General features: G+C 42.5%; 1 protein-coding gene across 1 annotated transcript in view; it reads right to left on the bottom strand.

Annotated features, from left to right (window-relative positions):
* Window positions 1-7,743: 7,743 nt before the first annotated feature.
* The window catches only part of LOC108152656 (MOXD1 homolog 2), a 126,480-nt gene continuing 116,203 nt past the window's right edge, over window positions 7,744-18,020 (bottom strand). The window contains exons 10-11 of the mRNA XM_017282150.2: window positions 15,768-15,936; window positions 7,744-12,149 (exon numbers count right to left, since the gene is read on the bottom strand). Coding sequence (XP_017137639.1) covers window positions 11,832-12,149; window positions 15,768-15,936 — 487 coding nt within the window. The 3' untranslated portion in view covers window positions 7,744-11,831. The remainder of the gene's footprint in view (window positions 12,150-15,767; window positions 15,937-18,020) is intronic.

Below are 18,020 nucleotides of genomic sequence, written 5' to 3'. Positions count from 1 at the left end.
AGTTTACCTCATTAATTCATTAATCAATGTGTCTGCGCCCCGTACTTGTCTCTGTATGGGTGTGTATCTGTTTGTGTATGTTTCTTTATGCGGGGGTGTGCGTGAGTATCGGTATGCGTGTGAGTGAGTGCGTCTGTCTGCTTTGTTTTGGCACTTTTGGACGAGCAGCACCTGTACATAATGGCCCTTTGTTCTACGCCTCAGCGGTGGCGCTTGCACGGAAATGGATGGGGAATGCGAACGTTTCGATTCGCACCCAAAAAAGGAGGTGGGACCCGCCATGACTCGACGACTTCTCCTCCTCTCACTTTGGCCCAAATGCGAAAACTCCAATGAAGATTTATGCTCTGTTCCAGTTACCATTTCCAAAATCTCCCCCCGTCCCAAGCCAGTTTTCGTCAATCATTTCTGTTTGCTAGTAGTTTCGATTTCGATTTCATGGCTTTTACACGCGCATTTGCCCCATAAACGACCAGAGAGGAGAAAGGAGAAATAGAGTGAAATTTATGCAATTCACTTCCTTGGGAACTAAAAAGCCATTTACGCAATACAACAGCACAAAAACTTAATTTCCTGCCCCAGCCCCAAGCTACTCCCAGTCCAAGTCCACCCTCCTAGATGACCCGCAACATATGCCGCAGATCATTAAGTTTTCGCCGTACCCAGGGAACAGAAATAGGAGGTGGATGAGGGGCCCAGGAGCTGTAGCAGTAGCAGTAGCAGTTGGAGCTGGAAAAGGAGCCGTAAGAAGAGGGAAAAACTATCGCTGGCTAGATAAACTGCAATTTCGTTGCAACACCTGCGAACTGCTTAAGTTTTACCCAAAAGCTGCACCAGTTATGGCCATGGCCATAACCTTCCTCCTGTCCTGCCCTGTTGCCCCCTCCCACGCTGTAATCTAAAAGATTTCACCCTTTATGGGTGTATCAGACTGTGTGCAGTAAGTGCATAACACTTAAGCAACATAGAAAAGAGCCGAGAGCCAAGCCAAGCCAATCCATGCAGATATAAAAGTCCAGCCGACAAAGTAAACCAAAGTGCGGAACTTGGACTACGACCCAGGCATGCAGCTAGCAGATGATGGAAAGTATTCATATTTGAGATCCAATTAGAATTTTATTAGTATTTCTATAGGGTACAAGAAGTGGGGACACAACTCGAGGAGCCAAGAGCTCTATAAAAATTTTGGAGTAAGGAAAATAAATTCGGTTCTGTTTTTGCTAGAAATATATCTGAGGAATATTATTAAATGATGGTCTTTAATTATAATAGATAATTAGAAAGCCCATTTCCTGTGAGAATTTTGGGATCTTTCTGAAGCGTTTCCCAAGAATATTTGGTCGCCACTTTGGAAATTCTTTGTCGGTTGTCGGGTTTGCATGAGACAAAGTGAGACAGTGAAAAAGAGGGTGTGTGTGCATTGCCTTAAGATCATTTATTGCAGAATTATGCATATTTTTATTACACTCGACTTGCATAAATTCAGGCATTATTGCAGTTTACGACCAGCTGCTGCTGTCCCGCTGCCACGCCCCCCGCTTACAGGTGATTGCCAAGGAATGTCGGAATCAAAAACCACAGACAGACAGATAGACAGACAGGATGAGCAGAAGGGGACTCATCATCTCGATGCAGGCTTAGATTTTTGCATGCCCATGGCCGCCTGTCTGTCATAGAGGTGTGTCCCTGCTGCAGCCGTACAGGTCCTGGCTGCACTTACATGTCCTGTCCGTAACCCCGCTTCCGGGCCAGGCCCATGCACATGACTTGTGTCGAAAATGCTGTCATTCGGAATGTGTTTCGTCCCCCGTTCTCTAGATATCTCTGGATAGCTCTTCTAGTCTCTCTGGCAATGATGTTTGGCAGGCTGCTTTGAAATTTAGATTTTTATGACTCGGCAGTGGGCCGAGGAGTCTTCTGATGCCTCTGATGCCTCTGATGCTTCTGGTTCTGCTGCTACTGATGAGAGTGCTGAAATTGGCTTTCGTCTATTAGAAATGCACAGCTCAGCATTATTTCGCATATAAACTGTGGAAATATGCTAAAATTTGGTCTTGCCAGGGCTCAGGTATTTCTCGGGAGTTGTGGAAGGGGAGGGTGATGATGAGGTTGAGGGTGTTACCATAAAAAGGGTTGGTTAATAGCCAAAGAAATGCGAAACTTGTCAGCAGGTGGGGAAATTATTGAAATTCTTTTAGGTGTTGTGTTTGACTGGGGCCAGTTGATATTGCCACTTGAATCGGGTGCGACAGCATTTTACTTTTTATTTCTATTGCTGCTGCATAATTTCCATCTGCTGCCTCCCTGCCCTGCTGTGCCCGCAAACTTTTCATTCTCACTTAAGTATCGGCTTACAAATGTGGCACGCTTTTAGGCTCGCATTATGCCAAGTATTTGAGTGAGTTTCGTATCGTTTCGTTTCGAGTGTGGAAATGGAATATCCTTGCACGCACATGGCCATAGCCGCGCATGTCCTGGACCTACTTTTCTGGAAAAGGAACAGGGTCAGGGAATGCGATTGGGACACCGAACTCTTGGGCAAATGGGATGTGATACTTAGTTCTGGAGCAGACAGAGTACCTATGATATCAAAAGCCATGCAACATTTCTATGGAAGCCCGGCGCAGATCCCATCAAGCATACACGTAATTCTGTGTCTGTCTTATAGGGAATTTTCGTGCTTTGTCCACGCAACTCCATTGACAATCATTTTCATGCAATTGAATTGTTTTCAAAAAAAAGAAACAAAAAGCTGCTTAATGATCACAAAATGTGGAGAAAAAAGCAAACGATTGCAGATTATATGTCAGGCTATATGACTGACCAAAGCATTCCCCAAAATTATCCACACTTAAAATTCTGGAAAATTAAACGCTTTTTAATATTAATTCGATTTTTTCATGATTTTTATTTCGCTCAGGTTTTTGTTTGTATCTTTGAGTTTTGTTTTGTTGTTGCTGCTGCCGCTGGAAATCATTGTCCTCTCATTGAAAATAATTTAATATGCAAATTATTATAAATGCGAATCACTTTGCAAAGTAATTTTAATAACTGCAACTGCATCAGCATCACCATCAGCATCGGTTCAATGAAAGCACAACCAGCAAAAAAGAACATAAACTGTTTTTAAACATGGCCGAAACCGACTGGGTAATCGATGGAGCATGCTCAGCCATACAGGGAGGGAAAAGGACGCAATGAATAAATAAAGCAACAAATAAACAATTAAGGAAAGGACGAAGATTCGATGCCCTTTCGATCAATTTTATTTTGCGAAAATTTGGAAGAGTAATAAGAAGTATTCATGGTAGTGCATTAGTGATGTTAGAACCGTCTTCACAGCTTCAAAGCTGAGAGATTAATTTCCAAAGACGCAGAATAGATTGTAATTGAGCGGTACTTTGCGTTTTATCTGATCAAACAAACAATACCCCCTGGAAGAGCATAATAAATCAACAAACCCGTTGAGTACTCAAAATTCGAGCTGTTTATATGTATTTTATACCGTATGTACATATGTACGTACATATAGACTAGTTATGCACTTTTGCGATAATTGTTTAAACACTCTCCGGGCTTGGTCAAAAAGTTGACAAGCTCTCACTGTCGCTTACTCTTTCGCTTTGCCTAGCTGCCTCTCATTCTGCCGCTGTAGCTGTGTCTCTGTCGCTCTCTTTGTTTGTTGACATAGTTTAAGTGGTCGTGGAAAATGTATAAATGCGTATTTTAAATGGTTAATTAATAGAAATTCTTGATGGGTCTGAAAAGCGAGATTGCTCGGTCTGGCCTGCCAGCTTGCGGCTGAATTTGATGGAGTGCAATTAGCTGAGATGGGCAGAATGATATGGATCATATATCTTAGAGATATGTATCTATAAAATGTCTATTGCTTTGGGGAAAAGTAATAACTTCTAATAGCAATGAAATCTACTAATACTTATACTAATACTACTACTATCTGTGGAATAGTAAAAAAATACATTTAATTTGCAAACGGACATGTTAAACAGATTTCGTGAATAAAATCGTATCATTTTGAGAGAAATGCTGATCCCAGCGGCAGCATGTACTCTTCCCTTTTCGAAGCTTCAGTGGTTTCATTTACAATTCATTTATCATATGAATCTTATGGATACTATCATCAACATATTTCCTAGGGCGGATCCATCCACATTTCCATCAAGTATCCATCAGTCATTTATCTATCCATTGATACTTATTTCAGACTGCATTCTCCAAACCATAAATGATACTTAAAGTTGTAGGATTATCGTGGAATATGCCGCTTTTATGCCTATCTATCAGATGATGCATTGAGAAGCTACAGATGCATGCAGTTGGATATCAGAGGCATTCATCCATTGATCTATTCCGGCCATCTACCCATTAAATTTTCTACAGAACGAGGCGAGAAATATCAACAATCCGTATTTAAATTTTTTTTTTAATAGCGATTCTGCATACCATGAGATTAACGTCGGATGACACTGCATATGTACATAAGTATATGGCACAGCTACCATACATTGTAGATATGTACATATGTATATATGTATATGCCGTACGAACGATGCATCTGCAAGTCCATCTAAAGCTTTTTCCCAGAAACTGATCCTCCATTCTTGTTTTTAATTGTTTGCCCGAGAAGTTTAAACACATTTGTGTTGCTGCTACTTTTTTTGGTCGTTTGCCACGCCTTGCCGGCGGCACGCGCCTTCCAGTTGGCACAGTTCCACCCCAGTACTCGCTCTTCCTGTTGGCCAACCCCTGGCCATGTGTTTGCGCTTTAATTGAATATAAATGTAAATTAATGATGCAAAAATAATTTTTGCTTCGAGGCTTACCTCGCTTTTGCACCGCTTTTCTCATGTGTGTATGTATGTGTTTGCTTGTTTATATTTACACCCTGTACCCATACAGTATAAGGGTACATATATTGTATTCGTATTTCGTACCGTATACCACGGCGAACAGCTTTTCCCGACGCGTCACAATATCAATGGTTACAATTAAAAATAGTTCAATGCTATCTCTCTCGTCAAAAAGTAGGCTCTTATAAACGTTATTCGTAAACGATTTTTTTACCTTTATAGTCAGACCTTCTTTGTCAATCGAAAGAGACCTTTAGCGCCTGAATATTCCAGATGTGATGGCATCCACTGAGTAGCGGGTATCTCATTGTCGGGCCACTCGACTATGAAGTTCTCTTTTGCCAAGAGTCTGTGTGTGAGTGTGTCTGTGTGTGAAGTCCCCAATTCTGATGCTGCTTTTGTTGTTGGGGGCTGAGTTTTGTAAACAGCGTTTTCAGCTTTTATAGGCAGTTATGTAATTAATTTGCATTTAACTAAATTTGCATAAATAAATACGCCAGAGTTAAAGTGGGTATAATCAACCCATACACTAATATAGATATGTATATTATCTGTATGTAGAAGCACATACACATCTATCCCCACTTCAAATGAAAAAGTAACGAGGGGGAACGTTGTGAGTCGCTGCTACGGCTGCGACTCTACGTTTATACCCGATACTCAGTCAGTATGGCTTCCCTCCGCATTTAACGAAAATCAGTGTGTGAAAGAGAGAGACAGAAAATCAGTCAGAGTGTGTAGGGCGCTGCGTAGCCACTGCAAATTGATTTGTTCCAGATTCCTTTTCCAGATTCGACAATCTGGTAGAAATGGTCATTCTCTATGACTTTGCGTTTTTAATTTTCTCGTATCGTCAAAGTTTTGGATGCCACAGGTTTCCTTCTGGGCGTTACAGACATCCACTTTCCCCAAAAATCGAATATACCACTGTAACAATTTTGAGTATCGGGTCTAACACCCAAAAAGAGTAAAGCGCCAAACAAAAGCATCCTATGGGAGGATTACAATGGTGCTTTGGCCAAGATGTGATCCAGATAAAAATAAAGAATAAAAACACATGTCGATTTCTATATATATGTATATATATATTTAATATATATTTTATTTTATTGTTTGTTTTTGTTTTTGCTTTTGCTTTTGTTTTGTCTTTTTTCAGATTTTCATTCAGTTTTGTTTGTTTTTTGTTATAGTAAAAGTTGCTTAGCTTGCGGTTTAGTATTTTACAAAATGATTTTAGTGAGTAACTTAAACACATTCATAGAGAGTAGTTTTTGCTGTTGCTGTTGTTGTTGTAGTTTTAGTCGGAACTTAGCTCACAATCAAACAATGCAATTCACAATAGAAAGATAAATGATGATGATTCTCCTTTCCATTCGGCTTCCTTTTCTATCTGGTTATCAATTAGTTCAGTATCAAAAAAGCCCTGTTTCTGTCGGTCTCTGGATGTGGATTTTTGGCTGTGCGAATAGAGGCAACCGCTTGCATTTTATCTTTGGAGAGATTGAGGTTGGGTTGAGCTCAGTTTGAGGTTAGTTTGGAAACTAAAAGTGGGGCTAGGCCAGGTGGAAACTGAGTGAGCTTAATGGAAGCTTAATAGGAGATTTTCTGGCATTTAGAATGTGGGTTCAAGTACAGTTGCCTCAGTTCACGCAGAGTTCTGGGCTTAGTTTAGTTTCTGTCGCTGTCGCTGTCTCTGTCTCTGTCCCTGTCTCTGTCTATAGCTTATGGCTTACGATCGAGTGGCGTTATCTGGTAATCCTTTAGTTACTTGGTATGTGGCTTGATTTCTACGCGCATTCTTTGGGTCTAGGTGAGGGTTGGTTTTATCTCCATATATATATATATATATATATATACTATCTGTATGCGTTACTATGTATATATATGTATATATGTATGCATATGTATATGTATCTATGTGGGCTGTGTGTGTACGTATTCCATTTCATGCAGGAGACACACAAACACTGATGATGCTCTTCCTATGATGCTGGCTATGTTAGTTCTCTTCGATTCGGTATGATGTATGGTATGGTATGTATATGTTTTTTCCTCATGCAACTTTGCTACTATGGCTAACGACAATGCAACTACAATTTTTTTTGTGGGTTTTTACTTGCCTACTAACGACACATTTAAATATTTCGCAAACTGCTCTACTTTAAAATAGTTTTTTGTTTTGTTTTGGTTGATTTTAATCATATGCAATTCGATTTCCTTCATCTTCTGTCGCCACACAACGCTCCCATATCCCTGTTCCCTTTTCCGTTTCGTTCCGCTCCGTTCCGTTCCTGCCAAAAAGGCTGACTTAAAAAAAAATGCTACACCTTCCACTCGTTCTAATCTGTTACTTATATCTTTGCCTAGAGTTATGGTATTTGTTTAGCCTAATCCTCCGATCCGGCTCCGGTTTTGGTCCGGTCCGGTCCAGTCCGCTCCATTTTGCTCCTCATATTGATAGCTATGCGTTTGCTCCTTATTGCTTTATTGCTTTTCCTTTTACTTGATTTCTCTTTATGGTTGCTCCTTTACTCGTAATGTATATATATGTAGTTCTCCTGGGGGAATGGGAATCCGCTCAAGGTTTCTTTCGCTTGGAAAAAATCAAGGTACACACTAAAAATAGTTAGGTTTTGTTTTCTTGCTTTAGGTAGGTTGTGTTTTGTTTTGGTTTCTTCGCTTCTTTTCTCTCATCCAGCTTCATCTGGTTCATCTGCTTCATCTGCTCCTCCGTCCCGCTTCTCGACATTCTCGAAATAAAGACTTTCAATAGAGGGCCTAAGGACATATACACATATCTTGATACTACTAACATCCTACATTGTTCTCCTCGCTCTCTCTTTCTACCTGTCTCTACCTGTCTCTATCTATCTATCTCTATCTTTCTATGTACTGTTTCTGTGTGTTTGCTACTTCGCTACTTTGACAGATTGGAGCTGGAGCCGGGGCAAGAACTTCATGTCCATTCCCTTCCCATCTCCTGGTTCTCGAGATTCCTTTGAGTGGATGAACAAAAGGTGTCTTTGTGGAAGAAAAGACTGAACCATGGTAAGGAAACAAGTTAAGCGAGCTAATTGGGACAGTTTTAAAAACTTATTAGGTTCCTCAATGTAACCTAAGGACCAAAGTCAGAGCGAAAAAAAAGCGAAAGCCTTGTAGGAATAACAGCAGAGAGCTGGCCAACAAAGGCATTAAGCCAGGCCAGGTAGAAAGGGCCAGCCAAGAGAGGCAGAAGGACAGACCTGGCAATGCAATTGAAATGTTCCACTCAGGAGTTGCTCCATAAGCAGGATGTTCCATTGGTTCCCTACTGCAGCAGCTCTTTGGCTGCCTCAAATCCCCTAGATGCCATTCCACGACATCTCTGCCCCACGGCTCCTGCTGTCCTCTCTCGTGTGCTTCTGTTTTCTGTTGCATTTTTAATGTAGTTTCCGTTTGGATTTTTGTTGTTTTTTTAGGTTTAGGTTTAGTTAGATTATTTTAGTTTAGTTTTCTTCCATTTTTCTCGCTTCGTTTGCTTTTTGTTTGTATATGTAGTTTTTGAAACTATTTACTGACTTTTTTTTGTGTTATCGTTACTATCGCAAGTACATTTTCCAAAACCGTTTTTGTTGTTTGCATTTAATTAAATTATATGAATACATTTTCCTCATTCTCCGTGTTTCTGTATCTGTGTGTGGATGTGTTGGTGTTAGTGAGCATATCTGAGTACCAGAACAGAACCCAAAACTAATTTCCAATTGGCGAGCCAAAAGAAGAAATGTTTGCATTCTGGTTTCCTTCCGCTTTTGGCTTTGTAATTGTGCGCCGTGTTTTTGCTCGGGTTACCCTCTCCCGCTTCCGCTCCCGCTCTCTGTCTCCACGCCTCACTGGGGCAAGAAGTTTAATTAATGTGCCATACAAAGGTAGAAAGGTAGAAAAAACTCTGGTAAGAAGGGGCAAAAAATTGCCAGGTTGCTATGACAAAGGACAAAGCAAGCGAATCGAAATCCAAAACTATGAGAACGATGTTGGCTGCTCATCGCTCCTAATTAGACCTAGTTGGGCCTGCCAACTCGGATCAAAGCGCTGCAGCGCTGGCAATCAGCTGAAAGTGATTGAGAGTGGGCAGGGAACAGGGTGCAGGGTGCCGGTTGCAGGGGGTAGAGGGCATGGCATTAAAAAGTTGCACGTCAAGTGAAAAAACCTCAAAAGGAGAATGGCCCATATTAAAAGGGCACGCCTCGGGCTGCAACAAAAGTTTCACTTGCTGGCCCCACCAAAAAGGGGTAAAGTTTTCACTGTGTGTGCGTTTGGGGATGAGTATCCGGGCTTGTGTGTGTGTGTCTGTGTGTGTTTGGAGGAAAACTTTTAATAGTTTTTTCGCAAAAAAACTGTACTGTTTTCTGTTTTCTCTTTTCTGTTTAAATGTTATTTTGATTGTTTCAACTTTGCATTTGCATTTTGCTTACGCCAACTTGTCACTAATCATAGTTATAGTAGTTATCCTAAAATATATATCTATGTATATATATGTATATATATGATTTTTATTGTATATATATAGCGTTCGGTCATGGGGGATCGGTATCTCGATCTTCTTCCTTTGGTAAAAAAAATGTTTTTTCTTGTTCTGGTTTTGTTTTGTTTTTATCGCTTCATGCTTTGCTTTATTTGCTTTTTATTTTTATTTATTTTTTGTTTTTGTATAAAATACTCACATTCACATTTACAACTACGAACCACGTAACTACTTATAGATTTAGGGTATTGTATATATATGTGTATATATATATGTATATGTATATAGACTTTATAGTTATAGTTATCGTATGTATGTATATATTTATGTTAATGTCGTATGTGTGTGTGTGTGTAATGTATATGGTATATTTTTACTACTTCGAACAGAACTTGGCGGCCCCGTCATACAATGCTACGTGTCCTCTAACCGTCTATCTGTATCCGTTTCTGTATCTGTTTTGTATCTGTATCTGTATATAGTACTCGTACAATCCTATGCCTAGAGCTGCTAGAGCTGATCGAGAGCCGTACCTAATCACACACCCTGTATAATGCTTCCGTATCCTCCTATTTCCTTCATTTACCCCACTTTTCTAACAATTCCGCTTTTAGTTTCCCCCTTTCCCATTTCCCGTTTCCACGTTCCTTCCTTCTAGTGGAGAGTATTTACAACTTATATCTAGCAAAAAACGTGATATCCTATGTGTGTGTTTGTATAAACTAGAGAGAGATTAGTAGAACGACAGCGAGTGAAAAAGAGAGGAGGCAACACTTTGAGTGTTGAGAGTATTTCCGCTTCTTCGTTCATTTAATTCTGTTTCAAAAAGCGCAGGTAGATTTGCAATAGTTAACTGAATTGAACTTAAGATTAAATAGCGAGTATAGTATAGCCATAATAGGTTAACAAAATCAGACAAACGCACAGACTGCAGGCTGCAGGCGGTATTGATCAGCAAACAAGTTTTGAAAGTTGGTTGAAACCGATGGCATTATATGAAGCACTTCAGAGGAAATGACCAAATATCGATATTTAATCGACTAAACGCACCATTACATATGGCTGAAGCTGATCGATTTGCCTCAGTCTCGTCTCCCTTGTTCTCTGCCTAAACATATGTATATATTTATATATAGATAGAATGCAGGAGGAGGACATTCATTAAGGACAAGTGCTTCATAAAGTGATTAACTCAATTAAATATTTCGGTAGAAATTATATCATGATTATTGCTTCTTCCTACACTACTACAGGGTTTTCCTCTCTTTTTGCTCTTCTCTTAAACATTTTCTTCTTAGTCTTTTCCCAAAAAAAAAAAAAAATAGAGACATATATCCAAGTCTTTTCTAAAAATTATGTTAAACTAAATCGGTTTGCCTTCTCTCGATTTCCCTTCCTATATGGACGTATAAAGTTTATGTATGTGTGTATGTTGCTTGTGTGTTGTGTATACGAATTATGCATGTATGTGTATGTGTGTGTGTGTATGGTTTCTATGATTTTTTCCGTTCGAACTTAGTTCCACTTGGTTGTTCGCACTAAACTTAACTGGGGGGAGGACTCTGATGATGCCTTCGCCGAGGACTTGCCACTTGTCGGACTTGTCGGTTCCCTTCTACGATTGTTTCTTGCAATGCCCAACAAAACCCATCAGACGCTCAAGCTTTACCCTAGTCAGACCCTATGTATATATGTAAGTGTGTATATATATCTAAATATACATATATGAATCGTATATATATGTATATGTATGGTAGAAGGAATGACTGCTCTATATATATGTAGTCAAGGTGTATATCTATAATATCTTTTACAATTTCGCGGTTTGTATATTTAATAACGACAACAACAACTAATTATTGCTTTTCGGTTTTTTTTCGACATTATTCTTTTGCTTGTTTAGTTTAGTTTGGTTTTTTTTGTTTTTTGTTTTTGCTTTTGTTTTATTTTCAGCTTAGACTACACTAAAATAATCGTTAATAATTTAAAAAAAATCTATAACAAAATCAACAAAAAAAAATTGTGGTTTTAGGGAGGACAATAAATAGATGGGTGTTGCGGATATAGATTGGGGGTGGGGGGATGGTGGGGTGGTATAGGGAACAGCAGGTGCTGGAGTTGTAGTAGGAATAGGGGAGGGGGAAGGGAAAGCTGTTATACGCTAGCTTATTATGAATATTTCATGTTCTTCTCTCCCACTTTTCACATTTTCCAACTGCTTCTATTTGTATCTGTAGGAGGATTAAGAGATGTCATTTATAGTTAGAGAGTTGTAGTTGAGTTGATTTAAGTTTTTTTTTGCTTTTTTCCGTTTTCCACAGATTTTTCATCATTTTTTTCTGTTGTGTTGCTGTTGCTGTTGCTGCATGTTTAGTTTAGTTTAGTAAGACGGTGGTGCCTGTGATTCCTGCTGTTCCAAGTCCTCCTGCTGCTGCTGCTGCTGGTGTTGCTGTATCTCCTCACGTCCTTAGCATGAGCAGGAGCCACCAGGAGGAGGCTCCCAGCCAGAGCAGGCAGCTGACGAACTCCCGGCAGTTGCCACGGCTCAGACTTAGTCCGTGGACATCGGTCGCCGAGCTGCGGCTACTCCGCGCCGCTCCCTCGATGATGTTGTTGTTGTCCAGCTCGTGGAGGACGGGAAGCTCACTCAGATCGGAGGCTGGCGGTGGAGCAGTCCTCTCGGTAATCGGGACAAAAAGGCGCTTGGGCTTGCACCGCTTGTGCTTCTTGTAGGTCTTGGTAACATTAATGCTGTAGCCTTCGAGGAACTCGGAGCCCTGCAAAGGAAATGAGAAACATTAGTGCTGTGGTATTCTGTCTCCCTTTCTCTCTCTGGATCTGTATGTAATAAATTACAACATTAATTAAATTTATCTTTTTCCTCGCGAGCCTCGCTTTTTCGGTTGTTGTTCTTCTGCCAAGACAGAAAGAGAAGCAGCGACTCGGAGGAAATTGAAAAGCTTATTTATGCCGTTGACATTGCAACAAAAGAGAAAGAGAAGTGAAGTGAAGAGAAGTTATGCAATAGGGATTTAAGAACTCTACTCTGGCATACTGGGATACTCTACTCCACTACTACAGACTCCACTATTTATGGGTCTATCCATGGGCTGCTAATTTCTACAACACGTTTCAAAAAATGCGAAGTATTTCCAAAAATATTACAAGCCCAATCGATTGGGACCATCATTGCAATATACAATGGCATTCCAGAATAGATAACCAACAGAATCGTCAAAAACTGTAGAATGTTAACCATCGGGTGTTACCCCAAAAGTATGCCACATCATTTTGGTGGATTCCATTCCAGAATTCCATTGAAGAACCCACGAACATGGCAGGTGATTTTCACGCGGAGCAAGCGGCCCAACGAAACAGTTATACCCTCCTACCCGCTGAATGCCGGAGAGAGAGAGAGAGAGAGAGAGAGAGCGGAGAGCCGGAGTACCGTAGAGCCGGAGAGAGTAAACAGAACCCACGCCAGAATAAATTCCTGGTACAATAGCAAAACAATGAAGCCTCAGAGCCGAACAAACCAGACCAGGATCCACCTCTCGTACTCCCCCCACACCTTCCTTGTTTGCTCCTGGAGTCCCCAGTGAATTCGTTGGCTCTGAATTTTGTGTTTTAATTACGCTGAATAAATTTGTGTTTATAAATAGGTGGAGGAGTGGGGATGAGAATGGGAATGGGGAATGGGGTATGGGGGATCCCCGGGACTTGCGCTGCGGTCAAATATTTTATGCCCAGTCGAAAATCTAAATCTAGCGAATGTCTGCATTTGTGTGTGAGTGTGGGGCAGAGGCTGAAGCAGAAGCAGAGGCAGAGGTAGAGTCGGGGGCGTGGCTGACTTCATAACGAGTGTTTACTAATAATATTATGCAAATCGCAACGACAACGACGACGATGGCAGCAGCAGAACGGTCAGACCCTGCTCGTTGTTTTTTGTTGAATTTTTGAAAAGGCATTTTGTGAATCGTTTTGGGGCGAACACAAAACGAAAAAACGAGAAACGAAAATCTATGGGTCAGCCCCGGAATCCCCTTCCCGGCAAATCCACGAGGAGCTTGACAGACATATCCAGGTGTTTGGCCGTGGCCAGAAGGAGCTAGCGCCAGTGCCAGAGCCAGCCCCTTGTTGCCACTGACAGACATTTTAATTGAAAAGGAATGTGTGTTGTGTGTGCTTTGTTTGTGCCTCTCCTGATGGCGGCGGTTGTGTCTGCTGCGGCTGCTTCTTCTATGTCCATCGAGGTTGAACATTATAAAATGTGCAATTTTGTGTTGTGCATAAATTTAAGGCTTTAATTGCTCTCTACTGGCACTCGGTGTGCCACAATTTGTTGCCTTCCCCGCAGAGCTAGCTAGGCCATAGATTTTTGTTTGTGTCGGTGTGCAGAGATTGACATGCTAATTAGGTGGTCGGCTTTGGCCTTTTTTTTTGTTTTTTTTTTTTGTGGGGTTTCTCGCTTTGCCAGCTTTGATAGCAACCATCAAAATTGGGGCTACAATATTTTATATTATGCTAATTAAGTTGACCCAAAAAAAAGGACAAAAGACAAAGCGGGGCTTTGGAAAGCCGTATAGATGGAGCCTTGGGGTGCGGGTACGGTACTCAAATTCCAAAGCCCAACTTTGTATCAATCCAGGCGATTTCTCGGCTGGTTTAGCCCTCTCTATTTTTTATCCGGAATCTCTTCAGCCCCATTGCTCAGTGAGTCCCATCTGCTTGAGGTCTTCTTTGTGTGCGTCCAAGAGCTGGCAGGAACTAGGCCTTCCGACTCAGCGAACCCTGGAGAGGCGCTGGGCGAAAACTAATCAGGGACTTCTTTCGGTTCTTTGTCACCTTTTTGCTGTATATTTCACGCTACATTTAACTGTCGTTCACCTTTCTCTACCACGCAGGAACTATGGGATAACTTTTTGCCCTGATTCCCTGCTAATTTAGGCGCCTCAACGGATTCTCTTTTTTTTTCCATCTAAATTCAATGGGCCTGTCCGTCACCGAGGCAGAGAGTCCTCCAATGAATTATTGACTAAAAAAAATACAAATGGTTGAAACCGAACTAGAAGGGAGCCCGAATGGGCAGCATTTAACGCAATAGCACGGAAAATCGATGACAATTCAAGCGTTGATAATTTTGGTCTCGAGTGCTACAGAAAAAAAGGAGAAAACAAGAAAGCCAAAGAGCCAAAGGCTGAGGCAGAGGCAGAGGAAAAGACAGAGAGCCAAGTCAGTGGCATAAAAATGGCAACAATTTCCAACTTAAGCAATTTCCCCACAATTTCCACACAGTGGAAAAGGCGAAAGACTGTGTGAGAGAGGGAGAGAGAATCATGCTCATATGGGAGCATTCACTCAGTTGGTCTAAACCATTTTGGACGTGAATTAGAGGCAGCTTGTTGGGAATCGTCGTCCTAGTCGTGGTCGTGGTCGTGGTCGTGGTTCTAGCTCTGGTCCTCGTTCTCGTCCTCGAGCTGGTCCTAGTCCTGGTTTAGTGTGTGACCCATTAGAATGATCGTTGTCGAAGTCGTACGTGTGTTGGCCTGATAGATGTGCCTCCCCCTCGAGCCACTCCCACCTCCACCCTGCGAACGACTGCTGTAAAGTGGCGCCTAACAAACTCGAACTCGGAACGAGCGAAGCGAACGGAGGAGCCGGCCCTGGCCGCAATGCAATTGATTGCACTTTATAACGTGCGGTTTCCGGTAGACATTACCCGCATTTTGCCCTAACCAATGCAGGGATGGAGGGATGGCGGTATGGCGGGATGGCGGAATGGAGATGGAGAAAGGGGTCCTAATGTCTTTTCTGCTTTAACTCTACTCCATCCCCCCATCCAATGAATAAATGAGCACTTGTCTGGCTCTGTGGCTCCGTGGCTCTGTATTTGTATCCGAGCGGGTGTCTATCTGTGTGTGGGCGGTGGTGGGGACCATCAAATGGCAGCAAGAAAAATTATCCCAGATATTGTCTAGCAATTTAGCTGATTAAGCTGATGGATGTAAAGCAGGAGCAGCAGCAGGAGCAGGAGCCGGACAAGGGAAGCCAGCTCGAAATGTTCTCAGCGATTAGCGGAGAGAAAACCAGAGAAGTGGAGAAAGAGCGAAAGAAGAAAAACGAGATTGAGATGCCCAGATGGATAAAAAGGGTTAATGCGATTTCAACTGTGACAGACGCTCGGACCGGGCCGGACGGGGCCGGACCGGGCCGTACTGCTCTTTGAATGAGAGGCTGCCACTGGGGGAGAGTGTACGAGTACTCCATCTTCCGCTTGTCGCCGCCAGAGAAGCCCGAGAAGCGAGAGAAGTGAGAGACTTTTCCCATTGAAAAGTTTCAGTCGTTATCTTGAAGCATAAATCGGGGAAATGGAGAAATCTCTGCGCTCTACTTACCGGCACCACATGATTCTTGGCCCCCCAACAGATGGGCTTGAAGCTGCCTTTGCGTGTGGCCTCCTGGAATTCGCCAAATTGATTTTCCCAATCGTAGGATATCAGACGTGCCTCCAGTGTCATTCCGGCCAATTCGGGTGGCGATGATATAAGCACGGGATTCGAGTCGCTGCAAGATAAGACACAGAGAGAAGGAGAGTTAGAGCGGGGGGAAGGGCACAGACCTTAAATAACATTATTAACTTTATTATTATTGTCAAGTTTGATTAGGACTTAAAATTTATTACACATACAGGCTGGCAGGCAGACAGGCAGACAGGCCAAACTCCACCCTCGAAAGGCGCTTTACCAGCAGATTTTCGAGAAATAAGAAGGTTGAAAAGAGGGTTGCTCTGACTTTGACTCTGATCCTTGGCTTGGCTTGGGTCCCTTTTTTCGGTAAGTCGTCGCAGATTTGCGCTCGGATTTTCGTGGTGAGGCACGCGGAGGCGCGTCGCGCTCGACAAAAACTTGAGCTAATTAATCTTTTAGATTTTCATTTGTGACGCGTCAAATACGTTGTTACAATTCTCTGGTCTGCCAAACGAAATAAAAACCGCACTCGGAGCGACAGGACGAAGAAAACGGAACAGAAAACGGAGCAGAACAGGACAGAACAGAAGGCAGAAAAACTTAATAAATGGGCTAAAAGTGTAAAACCTCAGTCTGAGTGTACAGTAATCAGTGGCGTAGTCTGGTGGAGGGATGGAAATCCCTCACACAGCGAGAGAGGGAGAGATGACTAATGGAATGGCTTACAGAAGTCGCTTTTTGGGACTTTGTTTGTTTACTGATTATTCAATTCAATGTCAACCCTGTGTCCCCCCAGGCTCCTGATGCCGATAACAAATATGTATAATTTGGTTGCTTAATTTGATTTCTCTTTTTACTCAGGATATGTCATTTATCATGACCTTTTAGGATCCATCGAGAGGTGGTCTCAGGTCTCAGCGCTGAGAAACGATCATAGAAGGCTATACGTTTAGGGAGATTATGCAACACTCAAGACACCTTAAGTACACCCGAGGGGCACTTTTTCAGTTCTTATTTCTCATATATTGTAAGCATTTCTTTGCATCTTTTCCTCCTACTCTGCGAACCCCTTTCTTAGGGCTACACCACTGACCGCCGCCACTGACGGGCGGGGGATCTTGTGCAATATAAATTCCTTCTATATGTATGTATATTCATCTCATCGCGTCTCATTCATTCGCTCCATTCATTCATTTCGCCTCGTTTCGTTTCGTTTCGTTTCGTTTTATTTCGTTCTCATTCTCATTCTCATGCTCGTTCGTGGCTCAGTGTCTGCTGCCCCTCGACATGGCCCCGGCACCCGCTGTCCGCCCTTACAATTAGGCTAATTAATTTTGTTCTTTGCCCGGCATTACGAAAAATGTTGCTTTAATTTCATAGAACACCCACACACAGAGACAGGAAGAGAGGAAGGAAGGAGGGGGAGCCGCTCGGCACTACCACGAACGCACAATTCTTTGTGCGAGCTCTCTTGCGAGCTGTTTTTGCCCTGGCCATGGGACTGGGACTGGGACGGGGGCAGGGACTGGGATGCCTGAATCCTTTGGAAGCCGCAAACAAATCTCTTTTAATTAATTTATGATTCCACTCAATCCGCATCGAGGGTTGTGTCTGCTGATACTCGTAGTCCTTCAGCGCCAGTCGAGAAAGGTGCTGCGGCAGGGGGTTTGGGTTGACTCCTGTGGCGAGTGAACCGAAGAGAATCTGTAGAGAGTGCTGCTGGGGGTGGATGGAGGCGGTGTGGAGTGGAGTGCTGCTGCTGCAACAGCCGCAACAATTTGCGGTTGCAAACACGAAAAATATTAATGTCTGCGGATTGATTGCAAAACCTCCCCTTCGTCTGTCCTGTCCCCTGCCTCATTGAGTCCTCATCTAATGGCGCTGGCCACTTGTGCGAGTCCCCGCATGTCTGTGCGGTGCGGTCCGGTGCGGTCCATGCCCATGTCCATATCCGTGTCCGTGTCCATGTCCGTGTCCTGCGTCCCATAATAATAATAATATAAAATAATATATTGCATTTGCCCATCTCCGTCCATCTGTTCTGCACTGTGGAGAACCCACGAGAGGTTAATCCGTATGGCATTGCATTCTAGAGTCCATTTATCGAGTCCATACCCGTTTCTCCCCGTGTACTGCACTCTCCCTCTGTCTCTCTGTTCTCGCTTCCTCCCTTCCTTTACA

This window comes from Drosophila miranda, chromosome XR (assembly GCF_003369915.1).
Source record: "Drosophila miranda strain MSH22 chromosome XR, D.miranda_PacBio2.1, whole genome shotgun sequence".
Classification (NCBI taxonomy): domain Eukaryota; kingdom Metazoa; phylum Arthropoda; class Insecta; order Diptera; family Drosophilidae; genus Drosophila; species Drosophila miranda.
Note: the sequence above shows the minus strand (reverse complement) of the source record. Positions and strands in the feature narration are given on the sequence as shown.